General features: G+C 47.9%; 1 protein-coding gene across 1 annotated transcript in view; it reads left to right on the top strand.

Annotated features, from left to right (window-relative positions):
• Nucleotides 1–24,302, top strand: part of LOC138830117 (slit homolog 1 protein) — a 147,215-nt gene that overhangs the window by 12,859 nt on the left and 110,054 nt on the right. The window contains exons 2-4 of the mRNA XM_070026523.1: nt 5,109–5,180; nt 7,230–7,301; nt 12,519–12,590. Of these exons, the coding sequence (XP_069882624.1) occupies nt 5,109–5,180; nt 7,230–7,301; nt 12,519–12,590 (216 nt within the window). The remainder of the gene's footprint in view (nt 1–5,108; nt 5,181–7,229; nt 7,302–12,518; nt 12,591–24,302) is intronic.

Here is a 24,302-nt window from a genome sequence, read left to right as displayed (position 1 = left end):
TGGCGCTGTGGCTCAAAGTGGTAGAGCTCTAACCTTGAGCCAAAGAGCTCAGGGACAGTGCTCAAGCCCTGAGTTCAAGCCCCATGACCAGAAAAGAAAAACCAAAAGAAATGATTAAGATGGTAAATTTTCCTATGTGTATTTTACCAACAGTAAAAATAATAAATGAGTAAATAAACAGAGGTGGGCCCTAGAGTCAGGCATACCAGGGCTTCCGTCCTTCTTTCCTCCATCTGTCTGCTAACTGGTGACCTTAAACTTGAATCCTTCATCACCTAGTTTGCTCTTCTACAAATCAAGACTGGTAATAAACCTTGCTTGGGGCTCGGTACTGATAGGAAGCTTGAATGAGTTGGCTTGGTTAGCACAGTTCGTGTAACTACTGCTGTTGCTCCAGCTGAGGCAGTGAGGCAGGTTCCCAGGAACCCTGGGGCTCAAGGGCAGAGGAGTACTGGCAGCAAATCTTCCCTGGGACTCCCCCACTGCCCACTGCTCCTTCCTAGGGTTTCTCCACCCCATCACAGAGTGGGCAGTGTGTATGTGTCCCAGACTAGGGATTGGTGTCAGGTTGTGGACTCCCTGGGACTGAAGGGCTGCAGTGCTGGGAGAAGGAGTCACTGGTCTGTGCTTGTGGACTAAGGGGAAGGCTCAGCCTACTGGTGAGTGGTGTGTGCCTGGCCTTGGCCTGGGCAAGATGAATCCATTGGTCTATGCTTAGTGAACACCTATTATGTGTCAGAGACTCATACAGGTGCTGGGGAACTGCACTGAGAAGTCCTCAGCTCCTAAAGCCAGCCAGGAACACTGGCCTTTCATGGAGGACCTGGTGTTGGGCTATCTTAGCTCAATAGAGCACCAGTGGTAGCCTTTAAGGTATCCCAGTTGTGTTGATGGGCAGATGGAGAGGGGAGGACTGCTCTCGCAGCTTTGGGCTGAGATGAAGGGATGTTGGAATCTGCCTAGTGCCCCAGGACTGTGGCTGATGTTCTCTCTGAAATGAGGGTGAGTCAGTCTTTTACCCCAGGGCCAAAGTAGCCTGGCGGGAGCCCTCTACTCTTTCAGAGCTGTGCCTGTCCTTTCGTGGGACGATCTGTGGTTCACTGCCCTGCTGGGCTCAGGTCTTCTGGACTTCTGAGTCCTCGTACCTGGCCACATTCTACCACTGTACCCAGAGCCTCTCTGTGACTGCCTCCTCCTCCACTAATCCTCAATTCACAGAATCTCTGTGCTGTGCCTCTCTGCACCCTCAGGACCTGCTGCTTCAGCTCTTCTTGAGGGAAGCCTCCTTGCTCCCTTCACCAGCCATTACCCAGACACCTTTCATTGTCACAGAGCTTATTACAGACGAGGAAGTCACATGAAGGATGAAGTATAACTTGACCTATTTTTCTGAGGCTATCACACAATACCAGAGACTGGGTAAATTATAAAGAAAAGAGATTTATTTTGGCTCATGATTCTGGACCAAGGTAGAAGGGCCACAGATTGGTGATGGCTTTCTTGTTGGAAGAGTCTCAAGGTGGCACAGGACATCGTGCAGCAATAGACCTGCCAAACAGACTTTTATAATAGACCTGCTCTTGGGATAACCTATTAATTGTATGGTGGATTAATCCATTTTTGAGGGTTGAGTCCTAATCACCTTGTTAAAGTTCCACCTGGGCCCACCTTTGACGCTCTCACAAGGGGGATTAAATTTCAATGTGAGTTTGGAAGGGACAAACCACAATTAGAGTGCAGGGAAGCATTTTCCCAAGTTCACAGAAAGCATAGGGTGGAGCTGGGCTCAAAGCCAGGCCTGGGATCCAAAGGCCTGAGCTATCTGGCTGAAACACAGAACTACCCAGATGGGCTTCCCCAAGCTGCTGCTCATCTGAGAGCCTCAGTTTCCTCATGTGTGAGGTGATGCCAGTGAGAAGATGTGCTGTGGGAATCACAGGACCTGAGGAGGCTGAGCAGGGAAGGCAGCCTCTGCCCTGGAAGGCCTGTGCCCCTCCTCCCCGCTGCCTGCTCCTCCTGAGCCACAGCACTGAGGACAGACACCCTTCCTTCATCCTGCTCTTCTCTTGCAGGCCAGCATGAGCTCTAAGCTATTTTCTTGCCCACACTGGGATCAGCTGGATGCACAGAAGGAATGGATGAGAGGAGGTGATGGGTAGGGGGGCAGTATCTTCTGTGGAGTGGGCTTTCAGGAAATGATGTCCATCTAGGAAGAACATTTATTACTTCAAGTGTGTGTGTGTGTGTGTGTGTGTGTGTGTGTGAGAGAGAGAGAGAGAGTTGGTATTGGTGCTTGAACTCAGGGCCTGAGTGCTGTCCTTTAACTTTTGTGCTCAAGGCTGGCACTCTGCCACTTGAGCCAGATCTCCACTTCTGGATTTTGCTGGTTAGTTGGAGATAAGAGTCTCCTAGACTTTTGGGCTGACTTTGAACCATGGTTCTCAGATTTCAGCCTCTTGAATAGTTGTATGAGCTGTCAATGTCCAGTTTGTTACTTAGTTTTTGTTTTTGTTTTTCTAAGTAGTGGGGATGGAGAAACAAGAAAACTCTATTCAACCCAGTGCTACTTGGAATATGTCAATTCAGTGCAAATCCATTCTGCATCTGGGAACTCATTGGAGCATGTATTGTGTTCCATGTGCTGTGTGAGGTTTTGTGGAGACAGACTGAAAAAGTCAGCCTGGCCCATGTCCTCAAGGAACTTCTAGTATAGAGTCCAGAACTCCAGCAAGTCCCTACAACATTGTCTCTGGTTTGTGCTACCAAACAGAGAGTAGGTTCTCTGCAGGCCTGCTACAGGAAGGCTTAGATTGGAGGGGAAGATGGAGGGAGTTAGACCAAGGGGAAGGCAGTGCATTCCAGGCAGAGGCTGTCAAGTTCAACCGCCCTGCCACAGGGTAGAGTCAGGAAGGGGAAGGGCGCAATGCAAAGGGCAGGCCATGGGGAGCTTGTAGTGTTGATTCCAAGAGCAATGAGGACTTACTGAGGGCTTTGTGTGGGAGGACCTGACCAGATCTGCCGCTTCCAAAGGCCACTCTGACTGTGGCTTAGGGAGCAGATTGGAGGGGGGCCAGGGTGAAGGTGGGGAGTCCATTGCGGCTCTGCAGGGCTGCTGGCTCAAGAGGGAAGGCGTGGGGTGGGTGTTGGTGAGCAGCAGAAAGGGGAGATGGGTCTTCCTGCAAGCAGAGGTGCTGGGTTACTTAAGACTCAGGACTGTAGTCTGAGCATTGGCTGGGAATCAGAGAGAGGTCTGGGAACCTGAAATACCCAAATGAAGAAACACCATAGCCCCAGGAGAACAAGTGGTGTGTGCTGTAGAGATGGGCCATACCCATGTCTCTTCATCCCCCTCCACAAAGCTTTGCAAAAGGCTTTGGCAAGTCTTTAGTAGATACCTGTTGAATATTATTTCTACTGTATCAAAATTGTACCCCAAAAAGAAAGACTTGCCAGAACATCTCCCAGGATGTTATTAGGGATTATTTATAGTGATAAGGTTATGTGGAACGTTCATTTTTCTTCACTTTTCAGAAAATTGAAAAAAAATCAAGAATGCATAGGTTATACTTTGTTACCAGTAATGGGTCTAAAGCTCAGAGCCTCATGTTTTCTCATGCTTTTGTTTAGCCTTTTTACTCAAGGCTGGCACTCTACCACTTGAGTCACACCTCCACTTCTGGCCTTTTGATGGTTTATTGAAGATAAGAGTTTCATGGAGGGCTGGGAAGGTGGCTCAGTGGTAGATTGCTTGCCTTGCATGCATGAGGCCCTGGGTTCAATTCCTCAGCACCACATAAGCAGAAACAGCCAGAAGTGGCACTGTGGCTCAAGTGGTAGAGTGCCATCCTTGAACTGAAGAGCTGAGGGACAGCGCCCAGGTCCAGAGTTCAGGCCCCATGACTGACAGAAAGAAAAGAAAAGAGTTTCATGGATTTGTCTGCCTGGTTTAGCTTCAAACCCTAATCCTCAGAACTCAGCTTCCTGAACAGCTAGGATTATAGCTGTGATTCATTGGCATCAGGCTCTCACTTAAAAAAGACAATTAACTTGATATATTGGTTTATAAAAATATAGGTGACTTTAAACACTTACAAAGCAGAAAAGTAATGGTTGAAGACATGGTTGAAATAGTAGAGGGCTTTGCCTAACAAGCCTTTATTTAAACTCCAATACTACCAACTCCCCCCCACCACCAAAAAAAAAAAAAAAAAAACACCAAAACCCAACAACATTTAACTCATTTAGCTCTCACCACTTACCACGTACCAGTTACTGCCATTACTCTGTGGCCTACAGCCCTCAGCTTGTCCTGTGCACATATCTGAAAAGTGATTGTGTGTGTGTGTGTGTGTGTGTAAGGGTGGTCATGGAATACAGGCTGTTATATCACCCATCACGAATGCTTTTCTCGTCAATACAAACAGATCTGGAGCATTTCCAATAACTGTATAGTGTGTATTCAGTGTCATGGATGTGCAGAATTCAACTAAGCAATGTTTTGCTGATGACCACATAAGACATTCAACCTTTCATCTTTATAATCAATGCTAATGCCTTTTAAAAGCAGTGTGTAACATGAATTGACCTCCTTAGTGGATGAGACTATCTGGACTATCGTGTAGACCTTACATGCCTCTCAGCACAGGCCGAAGGAGCCTGCCCTTCTCTCCCTTTCCCTTCCTTCCTTTTCCCTCACAACCCCTCCCCTCCTATCCCCTCCTCTCACCACCTTCATGGCCTACCCTGCTATTCCCTGTTCAGACATGGACAGCTCACAGGAGCCAGAGCCATCAACCATGTCATTGTGGAGTCCCTAAGGAGGTCTTTGCAAGGCATCCATGTTCTTTATGTTCATGTGCTCATTGGGGATTTCCAGGTTCTTGCCTATGATTATCCTCTACCCACACATTCTTCCCAGCATCCTCAGCCATGGCCTGCACTTGCTGTGCCTGCTAGTAAGATGTCAGCTTTGATCCAGACTCGGGGCCTGGGCTGGCCTGGTCTATAGCCCCACTGGTTAGGTACTGGCTTGGCCTAGGTGGAGAGGATTCAGGAGCTGGGACTATGGTGGTCCTCTAACTTCTTCCTTTTCTCCCTTTCCCCACCAGGGAACTCAATGGCAACAACATCACTCGGATCCACAAGAACGACTTTGCTGGGCTCAAGCAGCTTCGGGTGCTGTGAGTATGGGGTTGCTGCTTCCCTGTGTGGCTTTCCTCACACCTTCACCCTTGGCACAGCTCTGGGTAGGAATTGGGGGAGGGTGGTAGGCTGGTCTGGATACTCACTGTGGGGTCAGTCTTGGGGCCTTGAGGGGGTGGGGTGGGGGGATGTGGAGTCCTGATCCCAACCAGCTTCTGTCTCTCACCTAATGGAAGACGTGAGTTATGGCAAAGGGTCTGGGCTGGCAAATTGGGCAGCCTTGCCCATTCATTCGATGTCTCCTGGGGATGAAGGAGACCAGGTGGCAGTGCAGAATCTTGTTTTTTTTTCTTTTCTTCTTTTTTTGGTACTGAGGATCGAACCCAGGATTGCATTTTGCTAGACAAGTGCCTTGCCACTGAACTACATCCTAGCCCTGGATCTTTAGGTGTCTATTTAGTCAGTCTGGCGTCCATGGCATTTGCCACAGAGTTCTGAGCAGCAGGCCTGTTTTTCTCACAGCTCTGGAGGCTAGACTCCCAGAGGGAGTTTGCATTCTCATTGGGCACCTCTGGCTTGCAGATGGCTACCTCCCTGTGGGTGGCCATATGAGGGTGTTTTGGACATTAGGGTCTAATATATGAAGAGTGGGTGTGGAGTATGAGTTAGTCCACAACAGTCCCCAGAATTCTTAGGAACTCATGCCTCAGAGGGATTCCCAGAGACTGCAGCCCCATTTTGGTAGAGAGGACAGTTAAAGACCTGTCTAGCTCCATTCAGGAGTGAGAGGTGGCAGACACAGGCTTTGGGCTGGGTTGTTTGCCAGCTGCAAGGGGCATCCACAGCACTTGTCTTGCCAGATGGGTCAAGCTGAGTTGCTCTGGGAGGACCTTCCTTCCTTCCTTCCTTCCTTCCTTCCTTCCTTCCTTCCTTCCTTCCTTCCTTCCTTCCTTCCTTCCTTCCTTCCTTCCTTCCTCCCTCTCTCCTGCTCTGCCATTAAAGGGAGCCCGGGAACGTATGCATTCTGACCTAGGAATGGCTCAAACCCAGGAGAGCAGGAAGACTAGCAATTTCTTTTTATTGTATAACACTGAGCCCCTGCCCATCTGGCTGGCAGGAAATGCAGTACCAGACGTTCATAGGGTCCCTCCCACCCCTGCTCCAGGATAGTGCAATGTAATGGTCTTGGCCCTGTGTTCTTTCATACTGAGTCTAGAGTGCTGAGGACCTATGGAGGAGTGGAGTAGTTTGTGGTCAGTGCCTGCTGAGATCAGAGGTGACCCTTTCCTTTTCCTGAGTCTGGAGAAGCCTTCTTCTTTCCTGGCATCCCCAGTGACCCCCTGAGAGCTTAAATAGAGAAAGAGAAGTGTCTGAGAGCAGTTCCTGCCCTTGCTCTGCCTCAGACCCACACTAGGACATGAGGGTCACCTGCTTGAGATTGGAGAGTGAAAACACAGAAGGAAAAAGACCCTTTCAATATCTTAAACTTTATCATGTATTGGTAAAAACACTTCCTCCGTAGCTGGAGGAAGGCTTCAGAGTGAGTTGGTGGTGAGGAGACGCAGAGTCCTCTGGCACCAGGTGGCCTGTTGGCCCAGGACCCCAGTCTTCAGCAGATGGGGCCAGGCAGAATAAGGGTGCAGCAGAGAGAGGTTTGTTGCATGTGGGCTCTGCCCTGTTGGCAAAGTCTTCCCTCCTTCCATACTGGCTGATGCTGTCTGCTTTGCCCCTTGGGCACATGCCCTGGGCCAAAGGAGAGCCCTTTATAGCACCCACAGCCTTCCTGTAGCATGTCTGAGGGCATTGGCCCCTCAGGGCTCGTGGCTTCCAGGGGCCAGCTTGGGGAGGGGCTGGTGGCACATCTTGCTGTCAGGCTGGTGCTGGGGTGGGGTGGGGCTGTGCTGGGGAATTTGCAGAGTTGTAAGGAAATGTGTCCACTCAGACTAGGACACGGGTCTGCATGAGGCCTGGCATGGCTCCGGTCTCACCCTGGTGCCAGCTTTGCCCTGGCAGAGCCCTTCCCTCGTACCAGCTGTTTCCAGGTTTCCTGGGCCAACCCCCTGTGGCTGTTGTCTCTCCTTCCCCAGGCAGCTGATGGAGAACCAGATTGGAGCAGTGGAGCGGGGAGCGTTCGATGACATGAAGGAACTGGAGCGACTGTGAGTACTGGGGGGGGGGGCGGAGGAAGAAGGAGGAGGAAGAGGGGGGTATGGGCTTGGGAGGACAGGGATGGCAGAGAGGGAATCTACCAGCCAAGCTGCTGACAGTGACAACTCGGGGGCACTCCTAGGGTTGCCCTGCCTGATGGATCTGGGGGCAGCTGCAGTGGTAGAAGAGGTTACAGGCACAGTGAATTGGTGGCAGAGAGAAAGCTGGAAAGTGCACCCCTCCCTGCACCTCCTCATTTTGTGTAACTCTGTCCCTGAAAATACACGATGATTAAAATTCACACAAGTGAAGTAATTTCGTCTTGTGTTATTCCAAGACATAATCAGCAAGCATTGACTTGAATGAGTAAAACCAGTGAACCATTGTTCATTGATTTGTGGACCTTTCTTCTTAATTTTATCTATCTATCTATCTATCTATCTATCTATCTATCTATCTATCTATCTATCTATCTATCTATCTATCTATCTATCTATCTATCTATCTATCATCTATCTATCTGCCTGCCTACCTACCTACCTCTATGATCTATTTTTCAGTTCTGAGGTTTGAACTAAGGGTCTTTCACTTGTTAGGCTGGCAGTCTATCACTTAAGCCATATCTCCAGGACTTTTTGTGTGTGTGCCAGTCCTGGGGCTTGAACTTAGAGTGTGGGCACTGTCCCTGAGCATTTTTTTTCTCAAGGCTAGCACTCTGCCACTTGAGCTGCACCTCTACTTCTGGCTGGTTGGTGGTTATTGCTAGGAGCATTTTGCAAATGAGAAAAGACCACAGCTATTCAGAAGAGGGAATTAGAACTCTAATCATCTTGCCTTCGGAGACGAGGTTCTAATATCTTACCCTTCACTTTCATATAAAGGAAAATGAGATACTAAGTAAAGGGTAAAGAATGTGTCTGTCTTGTTAGCCTCTTTCAGCCTGGAAGAAATTCAGAATGCTCTTTCTTTTGTGTTCCTTACCCAGGCTGAAACTGAGCGGTAAGCCCAAGCTAGGCCAGACGTTGAGCCTTGTGTTTGCTTTCTTTAAAAAGCTGAGAATAAAATACATATTAATGACCTGAAGGGCTCCGAGGGAATGAGTTGGACCTCACCCATCCTGGCTCAGCTCTCCAATGTCATGCTCTGGAGGAGGAGACAGGGACTGGCGTGGGGGAGATCTAGGCATCACTGCTACTACCAGCCCAGGCTTGGTAGGGTCATCTTTTTGAATCATGCCTTCTCAGTGTAGATATGGTTATCTCTGTCCTTTCCTCATTCCTTCCAGGGTGGGTCATCTTCCCAGTGGACACTTATCCCTGGAGGTGTCCAGTGCATGCTGCTTAGGTCTTCTTCAGTGGCCAGTTAAGTGGTCACCTTCTTGACTAGGGGTGATCAATTAATCATGAAACTTGGTTGAAATGGGAAGCTGTGGAAAGCCACAGAGTGTAAATACTGAATTTTCATTTAAAATATGTTAAAACATGTAAATGTACATGTATTGATCTTTTCCCCAACCTTCCCTCCTTCCCCTCCCTCCTTCCCTTTCCTCCTTCCCTCCCTTCCTTCCTTCCTTCTCTCTTCCTTCCTTCCTTCCTTCCTTCCTTCCTTCCTTCCTTCCTTCCTTCATTCCTTCATTCCTTCTTTCTTTCCTTTCTTCCTTTCCTTCTTTCTTTCTTTTTATGCTGATATGGGGCCTTGAACTCAGGGCCTGCGTGCTATCCATGAGCTTTTTTACTCAAAGCTCGCACTCTACCACTTGAGCCACAGCTTTACTTTTGGCTTTTTGCTCACTAATTGGAGATAAGAGTTTCATGGATTATTCTGCCTAAGCTGGCTTGAACCACAGTCCTCAGATCTTAGCCTCCTGATGAGCCAGGATTATAGGCATGAGCTACTGGCACATGTCTCTCTCCTATTTATTTATTTATTTATCAGTTGTGGGGCCAGAACTCTGGGCCTGGGCGCTGTCCCTCAGCTCTTTAGCTCAAGGCTAGCCCTCTACCACTTGAGCCACTTCCAGCTTTTTCCACTTACGTGGTGCTGAGGAATTGAATCCAGGGCCTCATGTATGAAAGGCAAGCAATCTACCACTGAGCCACCTTCCCAGCCCCTCCTTTTTATTTTTATTTATTTATTTAGTCAGTTGTGGGGCCTGAACTTTGGGCTCCTTTTTATTTTATAAGTCTAAAAAGCATAAGACATCCATTAGGATTCTATATTGCTTTCTTTACCTAAACCACAGCCATATACCTTGTTCGTGGTCTTTGTTTCAGTTTCTTAAAGATGTAATGAGACTTTTTTTAGGGTGCTTGGAAGCAATCTGGGGGCAGAATAAAGTCCTTTACCTGATTCAACAACCCTTCAATTAGCAGCTCCTCTTTCCTTTGAATCTTTCCAAAGCATTCAAGGTGGTTTTCATAGAGATGACTCTTTTCCCTCTAGTATTTCATTCATTGATGAACAAAATTAATTAAATGATGTAATTATAAGCACCAGCGAACATAAACAAATCTGGGACAGGCAAGGCTGGTTCTTGCAAGCAGTTATGAAGCTTGAGTATAGAAGTGGAGTGGTGAGGTCCTGTTGGCAGAGAAATCTCCATGTGCCCTGACTCTGTAGCCCATTCTGGGAGGGCACAGAGCATGCTCAGTGGTCTCCCCCCAGCCACATGTGACCCTCTCCCCTTGCCCCAGCTGGAGGGGAGCCAGGACAGGGAGCCAGGACAGCCAGGCTTCAGAATCCCATATCCACTGTTCAGTGATGCCTTGGGCGAGTCACTCACTGACAACCATCCCAGTCTCTCATCTACCAGAGGGACAACTCAACAAGGTCAACAGCACAAGTGAGGGGCACCTGTTAGGAGCCAACCCATGTGGTAAGGTGGTGGCAGTGAGGCTTTTCCAGTGGGGTTGTTGCAAACAAACAAGAGGAGATTGTGTGTGTGTGTGTGTGTGTGTGTGTGTGTGCGCGCGCGCAAATGAATGGAAGGCGTTGTCATACCCAAGAGAGAAAGCCCACCTTGTCCTCAGCTTTCCCTTCAATGATGAGGTGAGGTTTATAAACCCTTTATCTTGTGCCTGACAGAGGAGAGGCTAGCAATGACTGGTAGCCACTGCTGCTGTCTGTGTTCCAAGTCCCCAGATGTCCCTCTCTCTGCCCACTCCCTTTGGTGTCCTTTGATTTCCCACTTCAACTTTGTTTTTTTAGTTTTTGGTGCCCCTACTGGGGTGCTGGGCCCCTGGATAGTCTAAGCTTCTGTGTAAGAGAGGCTAAATGAGAAATGTTAACTTTTACTATTGTCTACTATGGCTTTCCAAATTATAAGTATGATTGTTTTTGCTACATGCTAATCTCTGGTGGTGATGAGTCTGGGTAGATCTAACCACCTTCTCAGGACATGTCTGTGTTAGGATTTCTTAGAAAGTTGTACTCCAGAACCTGATCTTTTGCTCCCCCATCTCCTGGTTTGTAATTCTGAACAGGTCCTAGTCTGCTCTCATGGAAGTTAAAAATTATGAACTATATTGGGCATGGTGGCTCACACCTATAATTTCAGCTACTAGGGAGGATCATGGTCCTGAGGAAAGCATTTGGAAGACCTTTTCTCAACCAATAGGCAGGGTCTGCCTGTCATCCCAGCGACACACGAGGCAAGACTGGGAGGATTCCAGTTCAAGATCAGCCCACGTAGAAAAGTTCTTGAGATTCCATCTCAACAGAACTGAATGTGCTGGTGTGTGCCTGATGCCCCAGATATAGTATAAAACATAAAATAGAGGAGGGTCATAGTCTAAGAATGGTCCTGGGAAAAAACAGAGAACTTATCCCCAAATAACCAGTGCAAAACGGGGCTGGAGGTGTCTGTGGTAGAGGGTCTGTGTAGCAAGTATGAGACCCTGAGTTCAAATCTTAGTAATTATCAAAAACCATTATGGAAAGGGGGACACAGAAAGGGTGAACAATGGCAATCGTAGTATTCAGTATACACTATATGGAAAATGAACTATGCAACTGAGCAGGAGGAAATGGTGGGAGGGGGAAACTGGGAAGTAAAAGAAGGGATGGGGTTGTCCAAAAGAATGCACACATTGGGGCTGGGAAAGTGGCTCAGTGGTAGAGTGCTTGCCTTGCATGCATGAGGCCCTGGGTTCGATTCCTCAGCACCACATAAGCAAAAAGCTGGAAGTGGTGCTGTGGCTCAAGTGGTAGCGTGCTAGCCTTGAGCTGAAGAGCTGAGGGACAGTGCTCAGGCCCAGAGTTCAGGCCCCACGACCGGACCCCCCCCAAAAAAAGAATGCACATATTACTTGAATTGTGAAATGGTAGCCCCCCCTGAACAACACCTTAATAATAACAATGAAATTATATGGAAATACATATAAAATTATATGGAAATACAATTCAGCCATTAAAAATAAAAGGTATGGATGGGAAGAGGAGGCTAGGGTAGTAGGCTCAGTGGTACAGCACCCACCCAGCATGTGTAAGGCCCTGAGTTCAATCCCTAGCACTGCTAAATGAAAAGAAAAAGTAAGTATCTATTGTCTGACATGGAAAAGATATCCACAAACTGTTGAGTGAGACCAATATAAGTATTTGAGACCCTGTTTTCCACTATTTGAAGGTTCTTTTTCTTTTAAGGATGAGTTTTCATTAATGATTTTAAAAAAATCCCTTGGGGTTAGATGTTTGGCTCAGTTGGTAAAAGCATCAGATACTGAGCTCCAGTCCCAGACATGGGACCCCCCCCAAAAAAAAAAATTCACTTGTCATTATCATTTTGAAAAAAGACCCAAGCAATCAATTAAAAACCACACAAGTGGCTGCTTAGCCAAATGTGGTTGAAAGCCACCAGGAACTAGAATGTTTGGCGATTCCAACACCAGTTAGGAAATAGCTCACATTTCCTATCTAGTGAAGGACCCACCTCACAAGGTGGTAGGTATTAGAATCTATCCCTTACGGATTACAAGGGTGATGGGCACTGACTTGGTGAGGGGTTTCCATAGGTCCTTCCTTCTTGTCCTCCTGCTAAGTGCTAGGTAGCTCAGTTCCCACCTTCCAAGTGAAATATGGCCCTAAGAAGGTGATTTCCCGAGGATTACAGATTGCCACGGCTAGGACTTGAACCCAGAGCCCCTGAACTCTGAACCTGGGGCTTTCTTAGAGGTCCTCTGGATTTCCTGGACCTCTTGGTGAATCTTGCTTCTTCTGTCTTTATTTTTTAGACGACTGAACCGGAACCAGCTTCACATGTTGCCAGAATTGCTGTTCCAGAACAACCAGGCTCTGTCCAGACTGTGAGTTCTGTGTCTAGAATCTTCTCTCTGTGATTTTCTGCCACCCCGTGGGAAGCATGCAAGTATAGTCAATGGAGGCTGAATTTTCCTGTGGCTTGGGCTCCACACTCCTCACCCAGCAGAAATGGTTCTGTGGGAAGCTATTGTGTGGGACATTTCTCCACAGCAAGTGCTAGAAAGAAGCAGTTCATCCAGTTCTTTTTTTTTTTTTTTTTTGGGTCCGGTCTGGGGCCTGAACTCTGGGCCTGGGCGCTGTCCCTCAGCTCTTCAGTTCAAGGCTAGCGCTCTACCATTTGAGCCACAGCACCACTTCTGGCTTTTTTTTTCTGCTTATGTGGTGCTGAGGAATTGAACCCAGGGCCTCAGGCATGCAAGGCAAGCGCTCTACCACTGAGCCACCTTGCCAGCCCAGGTGGGGCTTTTGTTAAGTGCATGTTGTATTGCCTTTGATCAGCTGCCTTGCACATTCATTCATTTGTTCATTCAAGAAAACCATTCTTGAATCTGCTTCTGTTTTCAGCTTCTTTTACTGTTTAGGGTAATGTGATCTATGAGCTTATTACCTGTAGTATCTGGCTGTCTTTTTATTTATTGTAAGTATACTTCTGAGTTGAAAGTATGGCCACTAATTCTGCTGCTCTGTTATTTTCCAGAGGTATCTGTGATTGTTTTGTCCTGTATTTTGCTTTGTGGGATCTTGGCTTGGACAGCATCTTTGAAATTAACTAAGGAATCTCCCTGATAGTTCCTTAGCATGTGGCTCTGCAGCATTTGCTTGGTTACCTTTAGTGATGGGGAGTCCACCACCTCTCCAGGCAATTAATTCTGTTATCAGACAGATATGCATATTAGAAAATTCTTACCCTAGACTCTGCTTTCTAATAACTTTGCTTTCTGTAACTCTTTGGAAAAACCATGTACTTTTGTTATTTTTTTTTAAATTTTGATCTGGGAAGTTAAAAGGGCAACACTTCCCTAGCATGTGTGAGGCCCTGATTGGGACCTTCTTTATGTGTAGCAAGGCACAAAGAGGAGCGATGGGTTTGACTCTTCTTCCCAGGGGAGGATGGAAGCTGGGTGGAGAAAGGGGCTTGAAAGCATGAAGGAATGCAGTTAGGTGAGAGATGGGGCTACCTGAGTGGCCAGGGACCTGGAGTCTGGACTAGCTCTTTTCTTCCTGACTAAATACAGCTGGCTCTTCCAACCTGTGCCATCATTTGCAGGCTTCTTGCTAAGCTAGTGGTCTTTAGGTACCATCACAATTTGCTGCTGATATACTTTCAGTCTTTTGAAAGTGGTCTCTCTGGTCACTTCATTTTTCTTCTTCCTCCTGACTGGGCCACTCTTCAAGGATTGTCTGTGCCAGGCCCATTGTCTCCTACTGTGTAGGCACTTTTTCTTTATTCAGCTGATAAAGGCACCGGATTCTTGTGCCGGCAGGTACAGCTATTGTAATGTCTGTTTCATATGTGGTTCATGCACTGCTCTGTGTCATTCCATGATGGTTGGTTTGGTTCATGTGGTCTGTGTGGTCCATGCACTTGTCTGTGTGATCTATGCACTGGTCTGTGTGGTCCATACACTGGACTGTATGATCCATGCCTTAGTCCATGTGGTCCATGCACTGACCTGTGAGCTATGCACTGGTCTGTGTGGTCCATGTACTGATCTGTGTGGTCCATGTGTTGGGCCATGGGTCTACAACATGCTCCTTGTGGTCCATGCTGTAACTGGCCACACACAGGCAGCTGGCCTTTCCCTTTGTGTACATCCACCTTATTGCCCTGTACTTCCTTCCAAACCACTGTCCTGGGCTTACTGGCTGCATCTCAGTATTGCCATTTTTTAGGGTAGTCACAATCCTGACTCCCCTCGTACTCCCTATAACTATGGTGCTCATATCCTCACTGTGTTTTAGGTCTCAACTTCAAATTATGGGGAGAAAGATTGGTCCATCTTAGGTCAGATGATCACCCTGGACAGTGAGCTGTGCTAGGGTTTGTGGGATGGCAGGAGCAGGTGCCTCCCCAGGAGCTGGAGGTGGGATTTATTTCCTCAGAAGAAAAGCTAACACCAGGAGGCAGTGCCTGATATTTCTGGTCTCTTACTTGACCTTCCCTTTGCTTTGGAGATATCTGTTACTAATCCTTTTCATCTGGAGCAAATTAGGGACTTTCATGCAGAGGACACTCTGAATCAGCATGAAGATGGGCTGGAGAGACAACTGTGCCGGGAAGGGGTGCCACAGAGCATGTAGGTGGAGTGGTCCATGTTTCAGTTGATACAGTCTGTACAGATTCTACAAGTTACAATCCTTCTACTGGTTGTTCTTTATTAGTAGATCCTGGTGTTGGGTTAGCCTGTTCATTCCTCCCAAATGCAGGATCACACTCTCAGAGCAGGGCTTTGCCTTGGACTGCAGAGCATTTTGATGATGGGGTTAGCGTTAACCACCAGGTCTCTAAAGGTCTGTAAAGAGCCTGAAAATGGGCTTAAACTATACCTAGAAATCTTACTGTTGGGGATCTACCCTAAGGGAATAATAAAACCTGCGTATAAATATGTTCATTGCAGCATTATTTAAAATATTGAGGATATAGATTGGGAATAACCTAGCTATCCAACATTGGGGGAGTGGTTAGGCAAATTATGTATGTCTATTTTATGGGGATACTTATACAATCATTAAAAATGACTTTTATGAGACATGTCAAATATTGTAGATGGTTGTGATATCAAAAGCCAGGATGTAAAGTTGTATTGGTATTATGGCTCCGGAATGAATTATTCTAAATAATGCATGGAAAAATGACTGCAGAATGCCAGGAGGGATGGCCTGTGGGTGATTTTATTTTCTGTGTTTTGAAGGATGGATGATGATGATGACGATGATGATGATGATGATGATGATGTGGTATCAGTCCTGGGGCTTGAACTTAGGGCCTTGGTGTTGTTCCTGAGCCTTTTTGCTCAAGGCTAGTTCCTGCTCAAGTCACAGCTCCACTTTTGTGCTTTTGGGTAGTTAATTGGAGCTAAGAGTATCATGGACTTTCCTGCCAGGGTTGGCTTTGAACCACAGTCATCAGATCTCAGTCTTCTGGGTAGCTAGGATTACAGAGGTGAGCCAACAGTGGCTGGCAGATGTATTACTTTTATATAGGAAATTGGACAGCATTTATCAGAACCATGAAACCTCTGGTTTGAGTGAAAACTGTTGTCTGTGGGCTGGGGATGGAGCTCAGTGGCCAAGTCCTTGCTGAACTCTTAGCACCAACTCAAACAAAAATGAAGGCTGTCGGTTATATGACATTGTTGTGCGTCTTTTAGCCCTGAAGAACCTGTTGTTCTTTTCTGGGATGAAGATAACAATGTCTGACTCTCAGAGCTGTTGTGAGGATCAAAGAGAAGTATGACCCTCACCTGTGGTGACCCTCACCTGTGGTGACCCTCACCTGTGGACCAGTAGGAGGCATTGGAATGATCACACTGGGATGGCCTTGCAGACTCCTAGCCCCAAACATTTGTCCAATATCAGTGTTGGATTCCCTCATCTCTGCAGAGGTTCACCTCACCCAGAACCTTACCCCTTAACTCAGAATCCTCCCCTTGCTTTCTACTCTGCTCCTACAGAGCCCAGAGGAGTCTGTAGCAGGAGTTTGGTTTCCTGATCAGCAGAGCTTGGGATGCTGTGTGTGTGTGTGTGTGTGTGTGTGTGTGTGTGTGTGTGTTAGTGCCAGTCCTGGGCCTGGGCACTCCCCCTGAGCTTTTTTGTTCAAGGCTAGTGCTCTACCCTTTGAGCCACAACTCCAATTCAGGCTTTTTGCTGGTTAGTTGGAGATATGAATCTCACAGACTTTCTTACCTGGGCTGACTTTGAACCATGGTTCACAGATCTCACCCTTCTGGGTAGCTAGGATTATAGGTGTAAGCCACCGGCATCTGGCTCCGGATAGTCATTTTTAATGAAGGGAACCTGCATTTTGGATTCTCAGCTAACTTCCTGAGCAGTGAAAAGAGAACAAACATGGAACATGTAGAATATATTGCCCTGGAAACATTTTCCAGTACCCTAAAATCACAGGCAACGCCCCCACTTCCTTGAAGACCTTTCATTGAGGCCGAGTGTGGAGTTCCTGCTCAGTGTCCCCTCCCTATCAGAAGAGCATCCATCTCCTCCTGCTCCACGTTCATGGCTGCAGAAGTGAGCCTGCGCAGAGACAACCACAGTCTCCCAGGGGAGGTTTCAGGAACAGCAGTCGGCAGTGATGATTAGAATGAATGGTTATCCCATGTCAGGCCCACGCCTTATCTGATCTCATCTACAGAGCATCTCTGGGAGATCAGCATTTTCCCCAGGACAGCACTGAATGAAAACCTGCAAGCTTGGAGGGTGTATGACACACCTGAGGGGCTGAGCCTGTCTGTTGCTTGGGTATCACCCAGGTACCTCTCACTCATCTACTTCCTCCACCCCTTGCCCACTGACCACCCCTGCACTCCACTGCTCAGCTGCTTCTCCACCTCTGTCTCTCCAGTCTTGTACCTATGCACCCTCCCTCTTCTCCATCCACCAAGTCACCAATCAGGTGACTTTATACTCAGCCCTTCATTCTCATCCTCTACCTCCGTCTTCCATTTAGTGCCCTCCCTCCATCTGCCCACCTACCTCCTCTTCTCTACTCACTAGCCCCTGCCACTCATCTACCTACACACATCTACCTGGACCTCTCCACCCTCACACCCCAACCTCTCCTTCCATCCACCCCTTCCTCATAAATCTTCTCCCCACCCAACCACCCCATCCCTGGTTCCTGAGAACCTCCTGCAGACAGGCTCTGTGCAAAGTGCTGCAAATGCTTGGAGTGAGAGCTGTGCAACACAGACATGTGTGCCTACCTCTCCAGGAGGTGACAGCCTATCATTGGTGCTTGGTGACAGCTGTCACCCCTGGGACCCACCAGCCAGTGGCTGTGGGTGGGGTAGATGTATCATCTGCTGTAACCACGCCTTAGGCAGGGGGCAGTTGTACCCTGGTAGCAGGTTATCTGGGTTTGGGGTCAATTCAACCCCAGTCAACCCTAGAGGCTACGGAGATGCTCCAGAGGTGTAGTTTGGGACTAGAAAACTGGCTGCTTCTCTGTAGTGGCAAGTCCTAATCTTTACCATATCATGTTCAGGTGGAGGTGGATGAGTGTTAGCTCTCTCTCTGCACCCCCTCCCCCGGCCAGCCTCAGTCCCCTCCAGGTCTGACCATTTTCCAGCCTTTCTCTGGCTGGCAGCATTCCCTTGGTGTCCAGAGGCTACTTCTGGAAATTCAAGTCCTCCAGTCCTTCCTTTTAGCCTTGAAACCAATATGCATCCTGACAAGATCGACCTCCTGGTCTCTGCAGGGCCTGGGAGGGGCGAGGCGGGTGATTAAGGGCAGCCCAGGGCATCTATTTCCCTTATTTATATCCCTGTTCTCAGGACCACCATAACTCATTAACAGGCCTGGTGGTGGGAGAGGCGGGAGGGGAGAGTCTGCAGAGCCCTGTTGGAGAATGCCTGACCGCAGCGACCCTGTCTCAAGCTGGGTTTAATTAAACTGTCAGCACTGGTCAGAAGAACAAAGCTTCCCTTACCGCCAGGCCCCCAGCCCCCATCAGAGGCAGAGGGCATTCGCTGCTGAAATGAAGAGCTGTTTAAAATGGATCTGTCTTGCCTCCAAGCGAAATTACCCAAAGCAGGAAGGTGACCTCGCTATTGTGACACGTCCAGGCCGGCGGCGGCAGAGTGACAGCAGAACCAAAGCAGCCGCTGCGGAGACGTGGCACATGAGGAATAGGGCTTCTTGTGGCCCTCTGCCCTGCCAGGGCCTCCTTCCTGCCAGAATCACCAGGTCTTTCAAGACCGTCGATCACTCCACTGCTCAAAAAGGAATCTTCCGAGCATTGTCTGTGAATTGTTCCTGGGATTAATGATAGGAAGACAGTAAGGGGACATGATGGGTCAGTAGAGTCCTGCTCAGAGGCCTCTGCAACCTCTTTACCAAGGACATGTAGGGTGCTCCACGTCCCAAACATGTTTGATTATGGAACTCTTTATACATTTGTTTTGTAGGGTACGTCTTTCAGCATCGTGTGCATCTAGTGTTAAGTGACTGGCTGAGGTCTCAGACAATAAAGAGGAGAGCTGAGATTTAAACCCAAGCCTATGCCCTTACCACCAAATTATCAAAGTTGTCAATATGTATGCGTGTGTGTGTGTGTGTGTGTGTGTGTGTGTGTGTGTATCAGAGGCCTCAGAGATCCTGAGTCAGTCTGTGTATAAGGACCAAGAGTCTGCAATGTCACTGGTTTTCACATTGAGAGGCCTTGCTCCCTAGTGTACTTGGTGAGCTCTGGGTGGGGACCTCTGGAGGGCGAGCCTCGGTTTTCTTTGCCTGGCCTGGATCCTGTGTGAAAGGCACATGAAATAAGAAAGACCCTTCAGCAGACATGTCACCTCCTTCAGACAAGCAGGAAATAATTTGCCAATTAGGGAGCACTCTGGATTCTGAGAGCTTCCCTATTATGAAATCCATGCCCGCTGTCAAGGCTGGCGTGAAAAAGTCAGGCATCCCACTGGCTACACAGGAGCCTCCTGGAAAAGGGTGGTGGGCCTAGGAGTGACACTTGCATGCCAGAGTGGGCTGATAGGGACAATATGGCTGAATGTTCTGCATGGCCCTGGCACCATGCTGCCACCTCTGGGTTCAGCTCTGTCCCCAACTAACCCAGAACCATGCTGACCTTCACAAGTGTGGACAACCAGGGAGTGTAGGGAGGGTTGTGGGATGATAGCTCTGAAAGTGGGACTCCCAGTGAAATCAGAGTGCCTTGTTGGTGGTTTCACAGGGGCTCACAGCAACAAAAGCTGCTGTCCAAAGAGATAATCTGCAAGTCAAGGTAAGGTGAAGAAGTGTGTGTGTGTGTGTGTGAGTGTGTGTGTGTGTGTGTGTGTGTGTGTGTGTGTGTGTGCGCGCGCCAGTACTGGGACTTGAACTCGGGGCCTGTAGTCTGTCCCTTAGCTTTGTTGCTCAAGGTTGATGCTCTACCACTTGAGCCACAGTTCCTCTAGTGGCACTTTGTTAATTGTAGATGAGCATCTCACAAGGCTGGGAATGTGGCTTAGTGATAGGGTGTTTGCCTAGCACGCATGAAGCCCTGAGTTCAATCCCTCAGTACCACATAAACAGAAAAAGCTGGAAGTGGTACTATGGCTTGAGTGGTAGAGTGCTATCCTTGAGCAAAAGAAGCTCAGAAACAATGCCCGGTCCCTGAGTTCAAGCCTCAGGACTGGAAAAGAAATCATATAGACTTTTCCTGCCTGGGCTGACTTCAAATTGTGATGCTCATATCTCAGAATAGCTAGGATTATAGGTGTGAACCATTGGCACCTTAAAAATGGAATTTTTAAGCCGGGCGCCGGTGGCTCACGCCTGTAATCCTAGCTACCCAGGAGGCTGAGATCTGAGGATCGCGGTTCAAAGCCAGTCCGGGCAGGAGAGACCGTGAGACTCCTATCTCCAATAAAACACCAGAAAACCGGAAGTGGCGCTGTAGCTCAAGTGGTAGAGCGCTCACCTTGAGCTGAAGAGCTGAGGGACAGCGCCCAGGCCCAGAGTTCAAGCCCCATGACCGACAAAAAAAAAAAAAAAAAAAAAATGGAATTTTTAAGCCTGGAGAAGATGCTGCAGAGCAGTGTGCACAAAGGGGAAGGAGAGGGCGGTGGGAGTGATTTGTGGGAAGATGAAGATCTTTAAGAAACCATTGCAAAAGCTAATTTTGCCGGGATATGAAATATTAGGAAAACAGAATCAGGGAAAGATGAGGGATAAGAGGTTTCGTTTTTCAGTAAGTCACTTGAGCTAGCATAAAAATAGTTGTAAAAACAAAGTTTACAAGCACAGCAATAATTGTATAATATCCACCACACCCTTTTAAAGCACTGGGACACGGAATATGTAACGTAGATGGCAGCTTCTCATGACCCTGTGTGATGAGAGCTATTACTGACACCATCCTACAGGGGGAAGCACTGAGCACAAGGTTAAATACTACTTTCAGGGCTAGTTGTCAAAGGCGGGGCTGGGAAGGCAGGAAGGAGTGTAATTCTCAAGGTGATTGTCATCAGGCCATGAAGGTCTTCATTATAGAAGAGAAACTAGTGAAGTGGGAAGAAGTAAAGACATCACTCAGAAGGTTTCTGGAGTTTGGAAGGATGTGGGAGATGGCGGCTATGCAAACATAGCCACTGAATTCAGTTGCCCATAAGCAGGGAATCCCACAATTACAGACTGGGCCTCAGACACCCCCCAAGAAGTCACCTTTCCTTTCCCTAGCTCTTTGCATCCCAGACAGGGCAGGAGGGATCATGGGCCTGCAGTTTTGCCTCCCAGGCCTCTTCCTGGACTTGCCTGAAATGCTACCTTCCTGGCATAGTTTCTCCTTTCCCCAGGGGAGTTGATGGTTGCTTCCTTGGTGCGCCTTTCTCCTTTAAAACATTTCTGGGCTCCTGGCCTTATGGGTTTGGGTTGGGCCCTTGTCTTGGTATATTTGGTGCACTTAGTTCTTTCCAGCTTCTCCCGTTCAACATGACCTGTGGTTGGCTTTGTTTGTGTCCCCCAAATGTAAAGTCAATTGCTCAGAGCTAGACTAAATAGCCTCTCAGGGCAGTGGACTAAATGGCCTGTCTAGAGAGGCGACCCAGGGTACTTCTCTATGAGGGTGGCTGCAGAGAGCCCCTTTGCTTCCAGGGGGCTGAAGAGCCTCAGCTAGAGAAGAGAGGAGCTAGCTCAGGGGTCACAATGGTGACTTGTAGGTGGCAGAGTGTTTTGACCCCCCTCTTTTTATTTTTGGCAGTTTTGGGGCTTGAACTCTGGGCCTGGATGCTGTCCCTCAGATTTTCAACTCAAGGCAAGCACTCTACTACTTGAGCCATGGTGCCACTTCCTAGTGGTTTATTGAAGGTAAGAGTCTCACAGACTTTCTTGCCTGGCCTGGCTTTGAACCACAATCCTCAGATCCCAGCCAGCTAGGATTATAGGCGTGAGCCACCAGTGCCCTGCTTGACTTCATTTTTTATGGCAAAGGGCCAGGACCTCGGTTTCCTAGTGAGACCCTCACTGAAACTGAATACTGTGGTCCAGGGGTTCTGCTTTTCACTTGGGATTCCCAGCAAACATCAAGGGATCTGGGGACTCCTCTTTGCATATGTGTTATCAAGAAAAATGCGAGGACTCAAACTTGTGCTGTGTTTGGTTTCTGGTTGGAACCCTGTGCTTAGGGAACACTTTGGGGTGTGATACTGGTAATTATGATGCTAGGAAGAAATCCTGTCTGCTGGACTCTGGTGGCTCATGCCTGTAATCCTAGCTAATTAGGAGGCTGAGATCTGAGGATCAATGTTTGAAGCCAGCCCAGGTGGAAAAGGCCATGAGACTCTTATCTCGAACAAACTTCTCAGAAAAAGCTAGAAGTGGCACTGTGGCTCAAGTGGTATTGGAGCTTGCACATTAGAACAGACTGGCTGATCAGGAAGAGGTGGCTGCTTGGGTTAGAACTGAACCTGTCTTTTAGTGTTTGCTCTAAAACAAGCCCCTTTCAAGTTGCACTGACCAGAGCCTGTTGAGGTGGGCGCTAGCTCGAAAGGAATGCTCACCTTGTAGGAAAAATGAGCAGCATGAAGATAACACCATGCCAAAGCTGCTTAGCAGGACTTTCAGAATTTGGTAGATTTTATAGTTTTTCACTTTCCTTTGAGACAAGGTCATCCTATGTAGCTTAACCTAGTCTGGAACACATATACTCCCTCTGTCTTTGCTCAAGCACTGGGATTACAGGTGTACCACCATGGCTGGCTTTTTATTCACATCTTAAGTGGGGGTAATTTGTGATTGGTTAATGTTCATTGAACCTCACTCTAATCATGAACATAAAGATCTTTTCTCCACGATGCTGTGTCCCAGACCAATGTACCTGGAATCATTTTCTAAAAAACATTTTTCATTATTATTATCTTTAAATAGTTGTACAAAGAAGTTCCCATTCTACAGAACAGTATATGAATACAAGGTGTCTGACAACATTGTCACACTTGGAGCCATTTTTTGCCATCAGGAATATTGACTCACTATCTTTTCCTCATCTGGCCAGGAACCCTGGGCCTGGGCTATTGTCACAGATTCAGAAAGAGTTCCTTCCTGTATTAGTCAGCTCCAGATGCCATAGCCAGACACCATAGACTTGGAGGTTTGTGCAGCATGAATTTGTTTCTGATGGTTCTGGAGGCTGGAAGTCCCAACTGGTTGTCATCCAGGTCAAGTTCTAGTGAACACCCTCTCTTTTCATGGTTTGCAGATGGTCACTTTCTACCTGCATCTGTACATGGTAAAAGGAAGGAGGGATGGGAGGGAGAGAAAAAAGGGAAGGAAGGAAGAAAATTACTCTGGCAACTGTGTTTCATAAGGATACAAATCTTACCATAAAGTCTCTACCCTCACAACCTCACCTAACTTTAACTATGTCCAAAGCTCCCTGTTTCCCCAGCTCAACAGGCTGGGGTTAGGAATTCAGCACTGAATTTAAGGGTGGCCACAATTCACAGGTATGACTGCTGCTCTTGTTGTCCATGTTGTTTCTTGTGGTTGCTGTAACAAATCACCACAGACTCAGTAGCTTAAGACAACACAAATTTGCTATGGTTGTGTGGAGGTCAGAAGGCAAAGTAGGTATCTTGGGCTAGAATGAAGGTGTTAGCAGAATTTGTTCCTTGGGAGTCCGAGAGAAGCTAGTGTTCCTCTTTTCCAGCTTCTGGGCTGCCCTTGTGCTGTAGCTCATGGCAGCATTACTCTGGCTTCTGTCTCCATTGCCACATTTTCTTTTTCCAGCTCTGGGGTCGATTCCCAGCATCCTCCAGAAAATAAAAAGCAAAATGATTTCCATGAACTAAGCTACAGTCAATGGTGAGGTGATCAAGTCTGATCGAGACTTAAGATGGCTATTGAAGCAAACTGTACAGGGGAGACAGATCTAGCGGCATCTGTTGTAGAAAGGGCTTCTTATTCCAAGCTGAGGTTGACTCCAGAGTCAGTAAGGAGTCCAGAAGACTGAATGGAGTCTTAGGCTGAATTAGTAAAGGCGAGGTGTCTTCTCCAGGGTAGGAGATAGTCCTGTTCCAGCCTGCTGATCCAGACACATCCAGACAGCAGTGTTCAGTCCTAGCACCTGCGTTTTATTGCAGGTGTTTGCGGAAGGCTGCTAAATGCTCTCTGGGAACTATTGTGTATGATGTAGTCTAGCAGCCTGGAGCTGATAGGGACAATGAAGAGGACCTGGAGAGTCATTTTCAAACCTATGGGAAGGGCCATCCTGGAGTTCATTTGTTCCAGAAGCTGGGCACAGTGGGCAGGAGGCTTGGTGAGGTGATGGCGGCCTTGCTTGGGGCAGGCTTCCTGATCACTGGCTGCTCTGTTACCCCCACTCTGTCCCAATCCCTGGAAGAGATCAGGGAGCTACTGAGTTGCGTCTGCCAGGACCATATGCATGTGGGGATGCTGGAGGTCTGGGTTTGGTATCCTTGGGATGCTCTTCTATCTCGAGCCACCTGACACAGTGTCACTTGTGTGCAGTGGGACAGATCATCTGCTCGTAGACTCATGATACTGGCAGCTGGCTGGAGCCTGAGGCTCCC

Source organism: Dipodomys merriami, unplaced genomic scaffold (genome assembly GCF_024711535.1).
Source record: "Dipodomys merriami isolate MVZ:Mamm:240054 unplaced genomic scaffold, mDipMer1.0.p SCAF_184, whole genome shotgun sequence".
NCBI lineage: Eukaryota > Metazoa > Chordata > Mammalia > Rodentia > Heteromyidae > Dipodomys > Dipodomys merriami.
The sequence above is the reverse complement of the archived record's forward strand: the minus strand, read 5'-3'. Positions and strand labels throughout refer to the sequence as shown.